The sequence below is a fragment of the Notolabrus celidotus genome, chromosome 12 (genome assembly GCF_009762535.1).
Source record: "Notolabrus celidotus isolate fNotCel1 chromosome 12, fNotCel1.pri, whole genome shotgun sequence".
Taxonomy (NCBI): Eukaryota; Metazoa; Chordata; class Actinopteri; order Labriformes; family Labridae; genus Notolabrus; species Notolabrus celidotus.
In genome coordinates this window covers 21,881,141-21,902,398 of record NC_048283.1, presented here as the reverse complement: position 1 = coordinate 21,902,398, position 21,258 = coordinate 21,881,141, and the positions used below count along the sequence as shown (strand labels likewise).

The 21,258-nt window shown below is 37.4% G+C and overlaps 1 protein-coding gene across 1 annotated transcript; it reads left to right on the top strand.

The window, feature by feature from the left end:
- Nucleotides 1–7,122: 7,122 nt before the first annotated feature.
- Nucleotides 7,123–18,077, top strand: LOC117823104 (CCN family member 3-like). The gene is made up of 6 exons (XM_034698168.1): nt 7,123–7,313; nt 14,410–14,699; nt 15,188–15,416; nt 15,565–15,819; nt 16,351–16,580; nt 16,776–18,077. Exons 2-6 carry the CDS (start codon nt 14,652–14,654, stop codon nt 17,067–17,069), a joined length of 1,056 nt encoding a protein of 351 aa, XP_034554059.1. The 5' UTR covers nt 7,123–7,313; nt 14,410–14,651; the 3' UTR covers nt 17,070–18,077.
- The last annotated feature ends 3,181 nt before the right edge of the window (nt 18,078–21,258 follow it).

Sequence of the window (21,258 nt, the reverse complement as noted above, 5' to 3'; positions counted from 1 at the left end):
GGGCTTTGGTGTTGGTCTTGAGCTGGAGTTTTTACCCTGTGCGGGGCTTAGGTAAAGCAGGTGGGAGTGGAGGCAACAGCTGTTAAGCTTATCAGCAAGCAACAAAAGAACAACATATTTAAAACTATTAAGACCGTTTTAAAAGAGCAGTTACAAAAATATCTCAACCCATATGCAGACAGACTTTCACTCGAATACACAGACACCTACACACACACATCATATTCATACACTGATACCATCCACACAACCCTGGCCACCAGGTGCAGTTGGGGTATTAGTTTCTTGCCAAAGGACATTCTCAGCATGTGGACAGCAGGACCTGAGATCGAACAAACAACTCTACCACTGAGGCACAGCCACCTCTTAATAATGAGAAACCAATGCACCTTGTGCTAAGTGCCTAATATGTATTACTTAGCCAATTTGAGATATACGTGATATAAATAAGAGAGGAAATGTGAAGAAGACAAGGATGAGTATTTCAGAAATACCCCCCTCTCAAATAATAAGCTGCTTACAAGGCACTTTTAAGCATGCTTTTTTATTGTATGATAATGATACCAGCCCAGCTACATGTTATATAGCATGCAAATTACCAACTCATTCATATTTTAATTAGTGTGTGAATACTATTATTTTTGTGCATTAGTAGGCTTTCAGTAAGAAATTAAAGTTTTTGAAGTTTTCCCATAGATCTTTTTTTTTACTGGAAGTCTCTCTAAAAAATTATGTTACCTAACTACTTTCAGCAAGAACCCAATATAAAATACAAATAGAATAATAATAATTATAATGATGATGTCACGAAGTGATCTGGATCAAATCATGTTTCTTAATAGATTATTAATTCTGTGTTTGGTTGATATGTTTGCCCTTTGGTTTACAGCACATAGCACAGAAAACAAGAACCAGGTGAGAAAGTAGACAAGTAATCAAGACCACAGGAGTTAGTGCCAAAATAGCTTCTGTTTTCATTCACTGTAGTTAAATTAAAACTGATTTCACTTAAGAAAACAGTAAGGGCTTTACTATTATCATAAATGTGATGGTCAGCTATAGTTTAGTGTCTGAAGATCTCATTTGCCCTTGGCTTGGCTCTCAGGCTGGAACTTCTGTCCAGACCTCTGAGGGGAAGCAGTTAAAGGAGGCAGCAGTAAGCATGTCCTCATCTCATCTCATCTCATCTCATCACTTCAATTGCCTGATTCCTAAAGGAGTGTGATATCCCCCTAGTAAAGTCTGCAGTCCAATCAAAAATGTTGTTTACTATTGCACTGTTATTTCTGTTGTCTCAAGTTAGCAATGCATTTTATTGCATCTAGCCCACACATCTTTTAAAGAACTAACTACCCATAGGCACACAAAAAATGTCAAGTGAGGTTTACTTAGAATAACCAAAGTTACAATTTCCACATTTTCTATGTAATTTTACACAGGCTATTCATTGAAGACTGTTTCTTTCAGACTAGCTAAGTAACCTTTACAACTGTTTTTACAAGTTAATTTCAAAGTGATTTTCACAAAGTCTTTGCATTGATCGATTCAAATGTTCTCTTTAAAATTACTTGGCTTTTCAGCTTTTGTATTTTGCTCATCTTTGCTTTTTTTAAATAATTTTAAAGGAATATTTACATATACATTATTTTACACCAACCACTACTCTCATATGCATTCATTGGCTTATTAGAGGGCCACCAAAACATTGAACTACAAATTATTTTAACATCACTTTCATTACATTTTCCAGCAAACAGAACAAAGTCAAGTGCACTGACATAAAAAAAACAACTATATCTCATGCCAACAAATTTGACACATTTTGGCTAAATAATAACCCCAAATTCTTAAATCAAGACACTACACCTTTCTAGCTGGTTTAGTTTATCACATAACTCTTCTGAAATATTTAATGCTTGATGAGTACATTTTCAGTGACAAGCATTCATTCTCTGATAAAATATCCAATGAAATTGAAAAGGGACATCTGTATTGTGCAGTAAGCTTATAAAAGATGTACAGTTCAATCACTCACATTTCACTTCCCTTTGTCTTAAAGAATGGTTACAATGAATGTAAGAGTTCTATGATGGACCTTTAAGGACAACACACTACAAATTCAGAAAAGACAAAACAAAGAAATGCAAAAAGAAATCTCCACCTAGGTGTCAACACATGAGCAGCATTTTAAAAGAAGGGAGCTCAGAAAATAATAAAATGGGGGGTGAAGTCTAAAGTTTATTCTATAAAAAAAAACAGAAGCCAAGTCATATTAAGACCATAATGGAACATTAATGAATGAAAAACTACTCAAAGTTTTTCCTAACATCAGGAGAAATGTTATTCCCCCCGTTAAGATATTCATATGAAAACAGTAGGCAGCACTTTACCTGACTGAATGAATCCAGTATGCTTTCTTTTGAGTGCCTGGACCCTGCCTGTTGTCCCAAATATGCACTGCAGTTTGTCAAAGAAGCTTGCTTCTCATGATTTATCATCCTAATGAAATATCTGATAAATTACATTAACTCATTTATAGTACAAAAATGTCCCTCTCTCCTTCCTCACTCCCAAGGGCAAACAAACCGGCCAAATCTCTGCAGTCCAAAAAAAGTGCAAATTTATTGTAAAACACAATATCACTTCACAAAACTTCTGTGGGAGTAAAGGCCAACACAATAAACAAAACATCTTATCTGGCATACTACCTTACCTCATAGAACAATAATAAAGAAAAGACAAAAAACTAACTGACCTTCCCAACTGAAAACAGGAGAAAATGAATACACGAAAGAAAAAGGAAACTCTCCCCTACCTCTAAGCTCGGACTGCTTAAGGTAACATGGGCATATCCAAAACTACAAAACAGGTCTCCATTCACAAAAATGTACCACTCGCATCAACTACACTGACGTGTTGGAAATTAGGAAGACGGGGGCCAAGAGTTGTTCTGCGTTCCACACTTTAAACTGAGCGCCTTCAGCTTTCCGTCCAATCCGCGTGGGACAGCTGCAGCACATGATAGGGAAGTAAAACAAGAGATCACACACACAAAGGAGAACAGCCCCACATCCGATAGGGAGGCATGATAACCAGATTAATTAACAATATATGACCCACAGTCATAACATAGGTCATTTGTTGTTCTACCATTTTAACTGTACTTTATTCTCCAACTAATTTTAGTGTGTCCACTAACTCCTTTCGCTCTTGTCCTCACTTCTCTTTTGCAAACACACACACAATTTGCAGGTTGCCAGGTCAACTCAATCTTGCCAATTATAACTCACTGAGAAAAATCAAGAAGTTTGCAGTAAATTCACTGAAAAGGTGTTTGCTTGTAAAATTTAAACATGAAATCAAAGTAATATTTAGTGGACCAAAAAATAATTTGTATCAACACAGTTGAGTAAGGCACATGACAAAGACAATGATAATGGCAAGGAGTCAGTAGGAGTCAATAGACATGTTGAAACAGAGCTTGATGAGCTTTAAAGAGAGTTCAATGTACTGCTTTAATGGAGCCATGCATGTAGCTATTTTAGGATTGTCAGCATTGGTGGTGCATGATTGGGGGTGAAAAATACTCCCGTTATTCACTTGTTGACATGTGACAAGTATCAGTAAGTCATTAGTATTATGTTACATATCATAATACATTCTAAAGTTCTACAGTTAAGAACAGATATTAGAAGACCCATGTCACCCTCCAGCTCTACTTTGGATACACTTTGTGCTCTTTTAGAGCCAGGCCAGCATTGCTGTCATCTTATTTTTACTAACATTTATCCAACACTATAGAGTCTTGTTGTATTAACTACATAAATAGACAAGTGAGAGTCATGCAACGACTAAAAGACACGACTGACACATGGTGTGCCCTGATCGTTTTGGTGCTATTATTAATCTCAAAGATAAACTATAAAATTGAAAGGACTGTTAAGGGTACTGGCAGCTGGGAAAATGCCCCAGTACAGCATACAAGCCCTGGTACTCCAAAGGGTTACATTTAGAAGTGGAAGTACCCCGTACCAGTACCCAAGCCCACATTAAGCACTGGCTGTCAGTAGACAAGCTTACAATCAATCAATCAATCAATCAATCAATCAATCAATCAATCAATCAATCAATCAATCGGTATTTGTATAGCATCCAATCACAACAAACTTTATCTCTGGACGCTTTTACAAACGTAGCAGGTCTAGACAGTACTCTATGTTAAATTTGACTCCTGTCAAAGAGGGGACAGGATAAGATCCAGTCCTCTCTTACTGATAGGATTCTATCTTATCTCATCTTAATCCACCAAGAGCATTGCACCTTGCAGTATTTAGCTAGTTACAGCTGCAAGGCCTTTTAACAGGCAGAAACCTCAAGCAGAACCAGTCTGATGTTAGACAGACATCTTAGACTCACTACCTCCTCCCTCCTTCCCTGGTTTAAGGAAGATTCATGCTTGAAACCTGCTCAGGTCAAAAGCTCATGCCCGAGTCCAACATCAAAATCGTCCTCTTGCACACGTTACATATTCAAAACTAAGTAGGCACCATTAATTGGAGTATGAAGAAACACTCAATTACTGTGCTTCATCAGCGCTGTATGCATATGATTTGATCTAACATGGTAACTTTAGTACTGTCTTTAAAAAGAGGGACTTGTGAGAAACACATTTTGAAGAAAAAAAAAATCAAAGCTTTAAAAGCTAAGAGTATTTAAGCTCAGAGATGGACCGTGTTTGTATACAGCCAAAAATATGGCTTACATTTTCTGTAATGCAACTCCATTAGCTTTGGAATAACTATTTCCTTGCCATGCCTTTTTTTTTTTTCCAAGCTCCAGTTGGTAACGGGTATTTTTTGTCATGAGCTTGCCTATGTCAAGGGCTTCAGTCATAAAACACTCATAATGTACTTAGACTCTCTTCAGATCAACAGTAGACGCAAAAGAACATTTTACTTCTCATTATAAGCAAACTATGTCAACACTTTGTGGTGCCCTTCTTGGCAAACACCCTCTATCTTTGATTGAAATATAGCTCATCTCTGATTGAAGTTCATGGCATCCACTGTTTCACAAGTGCCACACCTAGTTCAGTGAAAGGAGCACAAACAAGTCTTTCTTGTAAATTAACTAAAATCTTGACACATAATATTGTTATATTGGACTTGACTGCTTCAAGATAGACAAATTTTTTGTAAGAGCAGATTGTTTAACCATACATTCACATTATATTTTAATGTACAGATAACTGAAACTTGAAATACCTTTTATTTTTTATAATTTTGCATTCCTACATTTTCTTTCGCTTTGATAAATACACTACCAGTCAAAAGTTTGGAAACACCTTCTCATTCAAGAGTGTGTATTTATTTTAATCATTTTAAAACTTTAACTGTAGATTAATACTGAAGACATCAAAACTATGAAAGAACATATATGGAATTATTTAATGAACAAAAAAGTGTTAAACCAGAATATGTTTTATATTTTAGATTCTCTAAAGTAGCCCCCTTTTTCCTTCATGACAGCTTTGCACACTCTCTGTATTCTCTCAGTCTGCTTCATGAAGTGGTCTCCTGGCATGGTTTCTAATTGACATGAGCCTTGTCAAGAGTTCATTTGTAGAATGACTTGCCTTCTTAATGTGTTTGAGACCATCAGTTGTGTTGTTCAGAGGTAGGGTTAGTACACAATGGATAGCCCTATTTGACTACTGTTATAATCCATATTATGGTAAAGCCAGATTATTTCATAGTTTAGATGTCTTCAGTATTAATCTACAATGTTGAAAATAATTAAAATAAATGAAATCCATTGAATGAGACGGTGTGTCCAAACGTTTGACTGGTAGTGTATATATCTTAAGTGCATTACTTTTATTTGTATCTGACTTGCATTTGTATTGAGTATTAGTCATCAAAGAACACTTCATTCATTTCACTGTAGACATGGTAAAAATAACGTACCCTCTTGTTTTCAAAAGGTACTTTGAGTAAATCCTTCTCGAGGTATTTAATCCCTAAGAAGGGATCTCATATGTTTAGTATCAGGTCTTTGTTGTGTCAATATTGACAGTAAAACAACTGTAGATCTGTGTCTCTGGGCAGAAAACTATCCCAATACAGTATTATCAGGGGAGCAGTAGGAATACCTACTGTATAACAACAAATTGCATGTATGGTGTTGTTTGTATCTCCAGTCTGTGTTACCTTCAAGCTGTTACTCCATGGAAGAACCCAATCAGTGATCACTATAACAATAAACAGTAATGCAATACCAGATGTATCTGAACCTTCAATTTCTTAAATTGAAAATGTGCAAATGTTTTGTCTTTGAAGCCGTACAAGATATTCAGGCAAGATGAAGAGTGGTTATTATTACTTTTTTTGTGGTAAGGGAGGGGTATGATGACTTTTTTCAGGTTCGGAAGTAACCCCCTAACTTCCTGGGTATGGTTACTTTTTCAGGCTAGGGACGTATGATTATGATTACTTTATCTCAGGCTAGTGATGTAAAGGTGGAGTGTAATATTTTTTTAAGGCCTTGGACATGAGGGGACATAAGGTAGGTATGGTTACTTTTTTCTGGGTTGAGCTATAAAGTGAGGGTATTAGTACTTTTTTCACTCCCAGGACATAAGATGAGAGTATTGTTACTTATTTCAAGTTTGGGGCGTAAGGGAGGGGTATTATTACATTTATAAGGTTGGGGAAGTAACCCCCTAACTTCCCAGGTATTATTACTTTTTTTCATGTTTGGAACAGAAGGGGGGGTATGACAACTTTCTGCAGATTTGGAACTTAAGAGGGATGGGGGAATAATAATGCTAATAATAATACATTTTATTTAGAAGCGCCTGTCAGAACACTCAAGGTCACTTTACAGACAGATTAAAACACAATAAATAAAAACAACTTGATAAAATAAATAAAAACAAGCAGAGTTACACCAAGTTAAAAAGAGGCAGTGCAATTAGACAGGAAATGCAGTTTGAAACAGGTGAGTTCTAAGTTTGGATTTGAACAGGGGTAGTGAGTCAGAGTTACGGATGTCTGGTGGGAGTGAGTTCCAGAGTTGGGGAGCAGAGCGACTGAAAGATCTGCTTTCATTTCACCCCTATCTTTAAGATGATAGGGGTGAGACTGTAGATCGTAGTAGCTGTTGCCGCTGGTGTGTCCTTAGCAGCTGCAGTCTGGAATGTCCACAGCAGCAGGCCGTCTATGCCAGCGACTCGGAGGAACCAACGAGACAATGGAGCGTAGGACTCCAGAAAGGTCTATGGTTAACAACTTTAATGTAAAAGGAAGGGTAAAGTAAGTGAGTAAAGTTAGTCTAAGCTTATAGCAGCATAACTAAGAGATTGATTGATTGATTGATTGATTGATGATTGATTTCCTCTTCTTTTCTTGAGAAAACAGCGAATGAGACAGGTGCTGTAAATCGTAACCCTGTGCCCTTCTTTGAGTTGCGTTTCTGTGCCTCTCCTTGGTGAAAACTAACATCCACATTCCTGAAACGTCAGTGACAAATGCTGTTCACAGGACCTGTAAGCTAAACAGTAAACATAATTCACAATGTATGGATCAGCAGGGTCACTGGTTGTCATAGTTTCAGTTGAGCACCTCAACAACCTTTTACAAAAGAAGGTCAGTAGGCAAAATAAATATATATTTTTTTAATTTAAAGAAAAAAGATTAAAAAATAATTGGAATCTTATAAAAATGATGATGGGTCTTTAAAAACATCTCCAAATATCTGCTCAACTTAAATCTGCTTCATTTGGAGCAGGTCCTGAATACGTTTTTATCAAGAAAACAGTTCAAATGCTAGTTGTAAAAAAAAATACAAGACCCTAAAAGAGCAGTATTTTAAACTGATTTTAATGTCACATAGCACTTCAACATTTACAGCATATAATATTTGTGAAAGAGACCTGTGTAAAAAAACAGGTTTGGTAAATAACGCAAAATGAGGTCAAAGTGTTTTATTATGTGTGACGCAAGTCTCTTAACGTGCGTCATTTTCTATACTAGTCAGGCTGTTAGACTGCAGTTAGCAAACACTGTAAATTTACATTTACGTGTTGTCCCAAACAAACCTGGAACAATAGCAACTTCTGCCATGAAGGACCATTTTGTTATTCAAAGAGTATCTGAAACAAGCATCTTGCTTCAAGTCTTTTGAAATTTTCTATATTCTCCAAAATGACATTTAACAGAAAAATCTGAGTATTAATGAATTCTACTGTTAAGTTGTAATTTAGTGGTTATTGTTCACCCAGACATGAGATTAGAAGCCAGAGTTACAGCTGTGATCTGATCCTGCTTCAAGGCTGACGTATGTAATGTGTTATATATTTCCAGCCAGACCTCCCTGGGTTTGCCCTGTTTTCAATTCTGGCTGGGCCAGGCTAAAAATAATACCAGCAAAAATGTGGTCATAAATTTAAATATTTTTTGTTTGTTTACATTTGAGATTTCCCCCCAACTGGCAGCCACATGTTTAGTTCTTCAACCAAGACGATGTTAAACCAAACATCACTGTGGACCAGATGCAGTCTGTCCACGGCTGCAGACTCTGACGCTCAACAGGGTGTCCTGTCAGAGATGCTAAGATTGAAGAAAGTACGTGATGGTAATTCATTTAGGAATGTTATTTTTCCCCAGGGAATCATGTCCTCACCTGCACTGAGATAGGGCAGACTCTTATTTGGCTTACTTTCCCCTTCCCCTTACTTTTTTAGAATGCTATGATCCAATATTTACAAGAAAACAAATTCATATCCTGCTTTGCGCATGGCAAATATCCAAACTGTGTTTCCTGTCAAAGGTTCAGACATCTGTGCTTGTATTCCATGATATTAGTTCTTAATGCAACACAGCAGGCCACCTCATCCTTATTAAGAGTTTTATGATTATGTGTTTCTATCAGACATATATTAAGATCATTTTCCCACATACAACAAACAACTTTTATTGTCTCTTTTGATCACCTTGTTTTTTACTCCTCTTCACTGTCATGTGGAGTCCAGCTCGGCTTTGTCCTCAGGCACTTGCTATTCCCTGTATATTTGCTGCCTCTACGACCCAGTTACAGTTTTAGTAATCTCTATCATGCAGATAATATACAACTCCACTTTTTATTTCAACCTAGTAAAGCCTTAAGGTTATCTATTCCTGACATAACACTTCAAGAGATAACAAGTCTGGACATATATTTTTTAATTACAGTATATAATCTAAAATAATGCAATTATGCTGCAGGATCTGAAGTAAGGCCGCAATACGCCAATATGCTGAGAGGTATCACACAGAAGTTCATTGTACAATGTACATTGGCAATAGAGTCTAAAGTCCCAGATACATGAATTGCTATAAACTTGCAGATATAGGTGTCAGTGTTTTGTCTCCTGCTTTTGAGAATGATAATTTCCTTGTGCAGTGTGGCATGAAGAATTGCATTTAATCACCATCTCTTCTCCAATGATCACATCTACTTTAACTACCAAGATTAACTTCCTAAAACAACCTATTGCAATTTACGTTGGATATTTTCAGCACCCTATAGCTAAACACATGTTGTGGCTTTACCTTCTCTCAGTTACGTACAGGAAGTCAGACTTATTTTCATGATTTTTCACAAATAAGGTTTTCTATGGGAACATTGCTAAAAACACATTTTTTGAGGCACTGGTGGCCTAACGGTCTAAGTGCCCCCCAAACAGAGGCTACAGTCCTCATCGCAGGGGTCGCTGGTTCAATTCCCGGCAGGTTGATCATTTCCTGCATGTCTTCCACAACTCTCTACCCCCCACATTTCCTGTCGATCTTTGGCTGTCCTATGAAATAAAGGCAAAAAGGCCAGCCAAAAATATAACTTAAAAAAAACAACAACACATTTTTATAAAATTACACGTAGACTTTCACAATGATCTACATGCCAGTCCTTCAAGTTGTGGTAGTTCAGATCATGCAGATTTCATATTATGAATGGACGTTCCAGACTCTAGCTGCTGTGGACATGCTGGACTCCAGCGACAACTACTACTACTACTATCCGCCACATCACTATCATCTCTCTCTCTCTCTCTCTCTCTTATTGTCCTGTACCTCTGTCCAACCCCAACTCGGTTGAGGCAGATGGCTGTCCAACATGAGTCTGGTTCTGCTCGAGGTTTGTGCCTGTTAAAAGGATGTTTTTCCTTGCCGCTGTAACTAGCTTAATATTGCAAGGTGCAATGCTCATGGTGGACCCCACCTTAGCCATAAGGTGGGGTCTCCATTAATGGTATTCTTGAGAGGAATATATGAAAGATTAAAGATACAAAACAATAAGATTAAGTCAGACATCTGGCTTAAAAGAGGTGAGAGGTAGGTAGAGAATAATAGGTGGTCAAACTGATACAGCATGCAGTACTCCACAAATGCATATCTATGCTGCATAATTATGACGGTCTGAATGCTCATCTGCCTGGAACTCTGTCCAGGGGGCGTCTTTTGTCTATCAATCAATCTTTATTTGTATAGCACCAATCACAACATACATTATCTCAAGACGCTATTACAGACATAGCAGGTTTAGACCGTACTTTATGTTAAATTATTAACAAAGACCCAACACCAAGACAGGATACAATCCAGTCCCTCCTTACTGACAGGACTCGATCTTATCTCATCTTAATCCACCATGAGCATTGCACCTTGCAGTATTTAGCTAGTTACAGCGGCAAGGAAAAACTTCCTTTTAACAGGTAGAAACCTCGAGCAGAACCAGACTAATGTTAGACAGCCATCTACTTCAACTGTGTTGGGGTTGGAAAGAGGGATAGAGGAGAATGAGAGAGAGAGAGAGAGAGAGAGAGAGAGAGAGAGAGAGAGAGAGAGAGAGAGAGAGAGAGAGAGAGAGAGAGAGAGAGAGAGAGGTATAATAGTGTTGCTTGATATCTTATCTTTATATTGAAGTCCTAAATAGTCTTCATCTTCCAGTATAAGGGACCACTTTAATAATAATAATAATAATAATAATAATAATAATAATAATAATAAATAAAGGGACTACAGTGTTGATTACTCAAAGTCACTTTACATGTAGTGTGAAAAAAAAGAAATAAAAAGGAATAAATACAAAAAACTTTAAATTATGGTTGGACAGTCGTTTCTAAACAGAGACATATTTTACGCTACAAGCCATTAACTCCTGTCTGCTCTCAGCCTGCTGGCTGTTGGTGTTGGACTCTGCTGTAGGGCAGTAAGCTCTCTGCCAGATTCTGAGGCCACACAGTGGATGCAGCCACTGATGGCTCATGGGTTCGCTATGATTCACTTAGAGATGACACCTACAGTGCAGTTAAGAAGAATAATAAATATATATGTCTATTTCTATATATGCAGTTCAAAGACAATTTATGTCTGATGTTTTCCCACAATATGTTTTGGAGTTCACTGTGTGTGTGGTTAAACAAAGTATTGAGCACTAGGCATTCAAATGTATTGGGTCAGGGCTCTTCCCAAGAAACTTCTCAAATTATAACACAGAGTTCAAACAGCATTTATTCTGTCCAAATATTGTATTATTCAGATCATTAAACATTTGGCTTCCAGTCTGAGGACATGTAGCTCTACGGCAAAATATTTCCGACTCAAAGTAAATATGTCAAATACTGAAAGGAAATAAAATCACTGTTGATCTGTCCGTCATGGTGGATTCAAAGTGGGAATGTCAGCTTTACAACCAGTGAGAAAAAACATTACATATTTAGCTGCAGGGAAACATTTTGTGTTGTACTCAAAGTTCACCTCAGGCTGTTGCTGGGTCCATGTTTAAAAAGGTCCTGATGGAAGTGGCTCATGGTCATGGAAAGGATCACATACAAGTGCAGGTAAAAGCTGTGTGTATGGTAACAGTTCGCTTTTTAATAAATACATTTCCTTGCTACTTCCCCCTGTCCCTGTGCCCTATTTTCTCTTAAACACACCTTTTCAGTTTAAATTCATCCTCCACAGATTCACAGATGAAAGTTACAAGGTTGTCATTACTTTACTTTGAACACCAAGTAGCTGTCAGCTGGTGGATTAAACAGCTTGGGAGGCCACCACAATTCTCTCACTCAGGGTTTATTTGATGTACGCCACTATACATGAGCTGAGACACCGAGATGCAGGCAGATGTGTCCTATGGTGGGTGGCAGGGGATGGACAAATTATGGAGCTTCCACGATGAAATAAAGTTACTGTGGAAAAATACCAGGATGCAACTTAGAACACTGAGACGCCTTATGGTCTCCTTCTTATAAAACCATGTGGAGAGAGAGAGAGAGGGGGGGGCAACTTTAGAAGAAAACATTATCAGGCTCTGATAAAAGGTGTTGATTTAACAACATGTTAACTTTTGTTACTGTTGTACTGTAGTTCAAAACTCAAGAGTTGAAAAGTCAAGAAATTTAAAATAATTTGATAACTACAGTTGTGAACATTTCCCATATTTGCTCATTAACTTCACTTTACTCCTACGATCTAAGAAAATTGCAATCATTATATTGGAAAAAAATTAACTGATTGCACGTATGGTTATCTGTAAGAAGTGACATTTTATGTCATTTCATCACTCATATAGAGGCTCTAGTCCTCATTGCAGAGGTCACCGATTCAACTCCAGGCCGCAACCATTACCTGTATGTCTTCCCCCACTGTCTTCTCCCCACGTTTCCTGTCTCTCTTCAGCCGTCCTATCTGATAAAGGCAAAAAGTCCAAAAATATAACTTTAAAAAAAGGGACATTTTATGTTATGTTATGTTAGAAGTTTAGTTTATGCCATTGCAACCTCTCAAACAACTTTGATACAGACCTCTAAGATTGCCCTCTAAGGGCTGAGCAAGGGCTAATCTGACTTGCCACCACAGGTGTCCAAAGCTATAGAGCTAATTCCCTGGTGAACCATTAATGATGCATTGGCAAATGGAATCTGTCTTTGCATTTCAATGTGGCACATTTCCTTTTTCTAGAACTTTAACATTCACTATTATCACTGATCTTGTCTTTCATATTTTTTTCATTTAATTGATGTAATTTGATCACTTAAGTTATTTAAAATTAATGCCCCTTGATAATTCATTTGAACATAATGCATACACTCACATAAATAAGATATACATTTGAATTCATACTTTTGACATATCTTGATCTTTGAATCAATCAATAAATCTTTATTTGTACAGCGCCAAATCAAACGTTATCTCAAGACACTTTTACAAAAGACATGATAAGATTGCCAATTATGAACAACTCATTTTTAAGCTTAATAGCACACAGGAGATGTTTTTGGACATATGGGGCCCCTTCATGGATACAATACAATATTGAATAACTAACTTTGGCATGTTTATGAATGTAATAGGAGTGTGTGAGTAATCACAATGCACTGATCCCAGTGCTTTCCCTGTGAGAAATTATTATTGTTTTTATTACCTTTTGTTTAGTATTGTTTTGTTTTTCTTTTGTTGTTGGCCTCATTACTACTTTTTATGTGAAATGTATTTGGTTTCTGTTTTATTTATTTCTGAATTTTGCACTTGTCCTGTACCGTCTTGAAAAAATAAAAAGTGAATTACAAAAAAAGACAAGATAGTATTCAGTCCCCTCTTGCTGACATGACTTGATCTTATCTCATCTTAATCCACCATGAGCATTGCACCTAGCAGTATTTAGCTAGTTACAGCGGCAAGGACAAACTTCCTTTTAACAGGCAGAAACCTCGAGCAGAACCAGACTCATGTTAGACAGCCATCTACTTCAATCTTGTCATCACAATCACTGTCATACAAACCCTCTTCAAACTCACATTTAGTTTTTGCACCTCTCTCAAAAAATCTGGTCCGCTTCATCCCCTCCATCCACATACCTCTGCTCAAAGAAACCAAAACACATCCCAGACCAGATGTGGCAACCCCACAGTCACCTCTCCACTGACCAAGCTACTGATGAACCAAAGTTTCCACAGTGAAGCTATTTTAGGAAGCTCTAACAATCCTACTGGGGATACAAGGACTTTCCACTTTGACCTCCATGTAGGAGTTCTGCAAGAGAGCCCAAGGGTCAGCTCCCACTGTCAGTGGGACCAAAGAAAGGGAACTCCCAGGCCTCATTAAATGACTTAAGCATGCAGGCCTACAAAAGGATCACAAGTATGGACATTTTAAGTCAATGTCAGTTGGCTGATAATCATTGAAAGAAGTATATAATCTCCATTGAGTCATAAAACATTCAAGACTATGGGTACATTAAAATAAACTGCTTGACATACTGTATGTTTGCAGTGTAAATACAAAGGCAGAACCCTATCTCTGTATGTTTATGGTTGGTTCCCTGTTTGAAAGGATCTCCCAATAAAATGTGACTCTCTTCTTCCTCCAGCACTGCGGGCAATCTCTCCAGCATTCCTTCCTGTTTGTCGTCATGGCGCCAGTAGGACAGCTCCTCTATATAAGGTCCTCCTCTCCTGAGTCCTGAGCCAGAACGACAAAGAGATCACAACCTTCTGCTTCACCAGAGAGAGGAGGGACGATCAGCCCTGAACCAAGGGACTCTTTTAAACGCAAAGAGATACAGCTTAGTTTTAGTGAGACTGCAGATATTTTTCAATTTGCTACAAAAAGATGACTAATATGTCAGAGAGAGCTCTTCTTCTCCTTTTTACAGCACAGGTAAGCATCACTGAACATTGTGACTTCTTTTTTTACCTAATTGGTGTGTGTCTTCTTATTTTAGTTTTAAGCAGGATCTGAGGAACATGTGTCAGAATGTGTTAGAATTACAGTAAACAAGCTTGAATCTTTGAATCTTGAATCCTTTAATCTGACTCAATGAAGGAGGTTTGGTTTTCATTTAAAATGTATTTATTAGACTTCCGTTACTCCTTGACTGATAAGGCTTATTAAAGTTGATCATTTCAAGATATGAAGAGATGAAAACAATGTTAATTTTGGGATGCAAGCGTAATAGGAAAGCATGAAATGAAGTTAATTTGCATTAAGAACAATATGCAACAAAACCCCTTTTTCCACAAGGTTATATAAAAGTTACTCTTCAAAATGCAGACCAGCACACTTCAAGATATTATTGCATTGATAGGTTCAAATAGAAAGCATCTATCAGCAACATATAGCAGTGATTTATTTTCTGTCCCTCTCAGGTTTTTGCACTGGCCCTGTCCCAGGTGTGTCCTCGGAGGTGCCAGTGCCCTAAGGAGCCCCCCATGTGTCCCCCTGGGGTGCCCCTGATCCTGGATGACTGCGTCTGCTGCCTGGTGTGTGCCCGTCAGAAGGGGCAGGTATGCTCTGAGATGAACCCCTGTGACACTCGGAGAGGCCTGCAGTGTCAATACGGTTCCGACATCCACAAAAGAACCGGCACTTGTGTTGGTGAGTTGGAAAAGAGATTACTATTTATATTATACTAAATGTCAGATATCTGATGGTGAATGCAATAGTAGATTCTTAGGTCAGAATATCTTGTAAATGTCATGTTGTGAAGAAATAATCAAATCCTTTTCTTTATTTTGTCCTACAGCTCACGTGGGAAACGTGTGTGTTTTGGATGGTTCTGTCTATCAAAACGGCCAGAGCTTTTTCCCCAGCTGCAAGTACCAGTGCATATGCCGGGATGGACAGATTGCCTGCGTGCCCAGGTGCACCGTAGACGTGATGCTTCCTGGGCCAGACTGCCCCATGCCGCGCAGGGTACAGGTGCCAGGAGAATGCTGTGAGAAGTGGGTGTGTGAGCCTCAGGCTGAAGCCAGTGCACTGGGAGGCTTTGCCATGGCAGGTAAGCAGACTGGGAAAACGGCTACGTTGAAGTGTGCGATATTTACAGACACAAACATTAAACCACCAATTCTTCTTTGACGTTGATGCCACTGCAGTGTGAGACAAAGTTGAAAGGTTATGTACATTTGTCTGACCTGATTGGCACAAGAGAGACAAACCAAGGAGGGGAAAAAGATGAAGGGGTTGAGAGAAGAGGAGGAGGAAACACAGAGGAAAGAGACAGTGTTGTACTTAAGTCTTGAATATGAAACATACATATCAGAACTCTACAATCAAGGATAATTTTTCCTAGAGTTTTGCAATTATGGTTATGAACTTTTGTTTTGGAGGGGTTTCTTAGCAAGAGGAAGTAGCAAATGTATCAGCAATTCCCTACCAAAGCCTCACACTCTTGTTTTGTCGATATTCCTATTACAGCCCCTTGAGATGCAGGATCTCATTTTCAAAGTCTTTAGTCTATGTATTTGTATTTTGTTTACATTTTTTTTACAAATGATTTAATGGTCTGCCGTCTTGTGTGTTCCTTTAGCCTATCGTCAGGAGGAAAGTGTGAGCTTCGACAGTTGGGACCCCAGTCTGAACTGCATTGAGCAAACCACAGAGTGGGGTGCTTGCTCCCAAAGCTGCGGGATGGGGGTGTCCACCAGAGTCACTAATAAGAACAGTCGGTGTGAGATGGTGAAACAGAGCCGACTGTGTATGATCAGACCCTGTGACGACCTGCAAGGCCAGACTCAACTAACACAGCTTGCACCAAAGGTAGGTTGATTGTAGTTGCACTATAAATGTTCTATTTGAGATCCAATTTTTCATTTAGCTTTATTAGTTCCGACCCAAATGAGAATTTTTTTTTTTTTAATTATTCGTTTGAAGTAAGCAATTAGAGAATCAAAAATTAGCTTTTTCAATAAATACAGTACACATTTTTTGATGCTTCTCTTTGTCTTCCCGCAGAGAGGCAGTAAGTGTCAGAGGATGGTGAGGAGTGACAAAGCGGTCCACCTCTCCTATAAGAACTGCACCAGCGTCCAGGCCTACAAGCCTCGCTACTGTGGCTCCTGCATTGATGGACGCTGCTGTACCCCCCACAGAACCAAGACTGTCTTGGTGGAGTTCCAGTGTGGTAACACTAAAACCACCAGGAGGCCAGTAATGGCTATCCTCACCTGCGCCTGCCACAACCACTGCCCCCAAGACAACACTGTGTGGCCGCCATCAGAGCTGGGCATGAGCGGCATGAGGTTATAGGCCATAAAATGAACAGTGGGCCAAGATTTAAAATAATAATTTCTGTAAATGCATGAGTTACATTAACTCTGAAGTGTAAGATCACAAGGCACAAACATCTACAAGCCTAACTTGCAGTATATCCAAAGTGAAAGTGATCATTGGGTTAAGATTTTGGCATGTATTTTTTTAAAACGAGAATCCTCTTTTGAGGTTAAGATAGTAGAGAATTGAATAGCTCTGTATGTCTCTCCTGGAGAGAGTTTTTATTGTGTAAATTCCTGTGGACGAAATAGTGTCGACTGCAATATCAGTACGTAGAATTAAAGCACTTAAACCTCATCAAGTTGCTCCACCTCTGGAGATCAGAAAGAAAATATTAGCAATCAGGTGTTGGTAAGATTGTTTGTCTGCAAAGAACACAAGATTACAGCGGGCTGTGTTCAGCCTAAATTATGAGGGGAAAAGCTTTGGCAACATAGCAATGCCATACGATAAACTTCCTACTTTAGCTCTGTGACACTAAATAAAAAATAAATGACTAGACACAAAGTATAAAAAGCATACTATAGTCCTGTTTTCACATTGAGACAATATGACTATTCTTACAAGGTTTCCTTTCATAGGGACTGCTGTAGAAAATGTTCAACAGCGAGACACGTTCCTGAAATAGCTGGACTATGTACTTTGACCCGGTCCAAACAAAAGGCTCAGCCAATGAAAGAGAGGTCACTGTGGTGACTGAGTGTCATTTCTAACATCTGCCTGAAAGCTTACCCCTGTTGTGGAATGCATAATGTCTGGTCCTGATCAGTAAATGTATGTCTTTTACTTTTAAAGGTAGTGCACATCAACAACAGACATCTCTATGATGACAAAAGTTTTGTAAATGCTTGCTGTATATGTCGACTGTGTATGAAATACACAACTTTGATCAGTATTAATGTAAACATGAATCTGTATATATTGAAATGTGGTATAATTTTGCTTACTACTTGAAACAAATTTCAAACTGCTTGTTCCTGTATCTGTCTGGATTATACAGCAAAACTCAACATTTGAAAATAAATGTGTATTTCTTTGTAAGAGAACCCCGATCTGTTTATTACACTCAGTACTACAATAATACTGCTTTGATTTAGGAGAGGAGTATCAGTAGGTGCATATAACATGTAATTAGGATTTTTGGTTAAATGAGAGGAAGTTCAACGCTGACTTTGTTGGATGAAGTAGATTTAAAAAGGGATTATCTCTTTGATTATTGTTGAAGATTATAGAGGGAAGTAAATATATAAACATAATGAATCATTAGGCCCAAAAAGGTGCAGCTGAGAGAAGTAACTAATGAGTTAATTAGGTAGTCAAATGTTGAAGAAATTTTTAAATATGTTGCTTTTACTGCAAATAAATGATTCCTTATAATATCAACACGATGGCTGCTCTACATTAATCAGCACAAGGCACTTACAAAAATAAAGGCTAATAATATAAATCATGAGGTCAAACACATTAAACTACATACAAATCAAATACATGTATGTTTTCTCACATTGTTAGGAAAAATAAGTGCACATCTTGAAACCTTTACACACCTGTATTTGACCCTCCCTCTGAATTCCCTTTTAACAGTCCACAATGTTTATCCTATCACATGGGAACCAAAAGTTTCTAAACTCTCCAAGTCCCACTAACAGTGGGTAGTGACCTTTGAGCTCTCCTCCTGAACCATACCTTGGAGGTCACAGTGGAAAACCCTGCTATCCCCTGTGGGACTGCTGCAGCTTCTTAAAATAGCTCCTATGTGGAAACTTTAGCTCATCAGAGGCTTGATTCAGAGGAAGACTGACACTGTGGTCCACACATGTGGTGACAGCTCTGTTCACACATCTGTTGAGCGGACTTAGTGTGTGGTAATGTTTCATCTTGGTTGTTTGTGGATCCAAGATTGTGTGCTTATTCTACTGTTTTTCTCTCTACATAAACATAAAAGTAAAGTGAGAAAAAATAAAAATCAATTAATTAATGAAACAGAAAACTGGTATTGCTGGAAGATATTCCAATAGGTACCACTATCTTTGATTATTTTTTCTGTCTCCCCAGTATGAAAATAAGGAAACTGCCAGAAGTCACACTTCGTTCTGACTCTTTAGTTTGCAATACTTTCTACACTGCTTGTATCTAATTTGTGACACCACAGCGAAGCAGATGGTCTTCGGCACTAGAACTGGGCTCATTATTTTAAACATTAATCTAATGATGTTGCACATTTAATAAAATACAGCCTTCTGTCTTAGTTTGCATGTAATTACAGTGTAAATTAGTCCAAAATTAGAGCAAAGATCCAGTAACAAAGGTGTGTTAATATGAGGTCTAGCATTAACTATATGAGGACAGGCCAGTAATCTGTAGATTTTTTAAATAATTTATCATTTTCCATTAAATCACTACCTATCAGTTTAGTGCCACCGACAGGTCAAGTTACTAGAATTAATCTCAACATCTTATTTTTAATGATTGACACGAAATGTTAAAGGTAGCTCACACTATCATTATACCTCAATTAAAAACTGGCCTCATTATTAACAAAGCACAAGTATGCATGCTGTAAGCTGTTTGAAGCTACTTAAAAGATTATCAGGCAGTACGGCTCAGCAATTGCTAAACAGATTACATATCTGAATAACAGACTCAATGCTGGTTTAAATACAAGGAGGAAGGTTGACTATTCGACTGACTACTGACACTCTTACTGACTGGCCACTTGGCTGCAGTGCAAAGTTCCTTACGCTAAGAAGTGAGCCTGATAATTTGGCCAGTTCAGCAAAAAAGGATCCCAAATAGTTCGTCATTCATGTCACTCCAAGCTTTTGTAATTCAATCAAATAGGCAAATATTACCTATATTCACAATCAAGTGTATTATCTAATCAAGTGTAATATCTAATTATTGTTACTGAAAAGCATCCAGAAATAAATGAACCTTATACAATAATACTTTCAACTTTTAAAAAATATCAACCCATTAAAATAATTGTGTCAGTTTCTATGCCTTACTTTTTGAATGACTTCAATAACTACATAACCTTTTCAATAAGTGTTCTTTCACTATAAAAAGCTGTCACGTTAAGTACACATCTGCTCCCAGCTTTACTCTTTATGTTACATCCACCAACACTGTATTTCAGTGCAGCAGTGGTTTGTAAAATGCAGGAGTATTGTAGTAAATTGGGCACCTGCGGTGTCAAGTTATCTAATTTTCATTCAGTGTCCCAACTTGAAAGGACAGTCAATCTGACTAAATGTGACTGGACTCCACTCAAAACAGCACAAGTACCTCATTTTCCTCCTTTTTTTGATTTCTTTCATCTCAGAGTTTTTTCGGACACTGTTTGCACTATTCAGGTGAAAAAATTTAAAAAAGACAAAAGAAATACCTGCATCAAATCGCAAATGCAACATAAGCACAGAGCTAGAAAACCACAAAGCAACATCCAACTCATCTTAAATAAAGAACTGCCTATTATTGCTTTTACCACAGTAAATTATTAAACCAATTTAGCCATCAGGAAATATATCAAAATAAAAAGTTATTTAAATGTAAATATATTTTATTATATCATATGAAAAAGGTAAATTATTCATTAATTAATCATGTATTATGTGTATTTTTTAAACATTCCTAGTATCTATAACATTTTAATACAAAGTTTAACTAAACACCAATCAAACAAACAAACAGCTGCTGTTATTAACAGCTCCTATTCACAGATTTATATTACATACTAACTCATTTATTCATGATTTAGTATATTTATCTAGCCATTATTGTAACACTTTATTTATTTGTCTATTGATTGATTGATTGATTGATTGATTGATTTACTCTGCATAGCAGCATATGTTTAGTTTTACTGAATAGATACTTATTTTCATAAACTCACCCAGGATAAAGTTATAGATTTTATTTATAGTCATTTTAATATATATTAAAGCCTAGTTAATTATAATTAGTGTATTTTTCTACTGTTATTTATTTTATTTTTACAGTTTGACTTGACATGCTGCATATTATACAGAACCAGATTATAAAATATATCATCTCAATCTGTTCATTATTCTACTCATCAGCTTGAAACAATGTGCTTGCTCTGAGCATGTAGATTTTTTTATGTACTGGGAAATAAGTAACATCTCATCACTTAAACATCAGA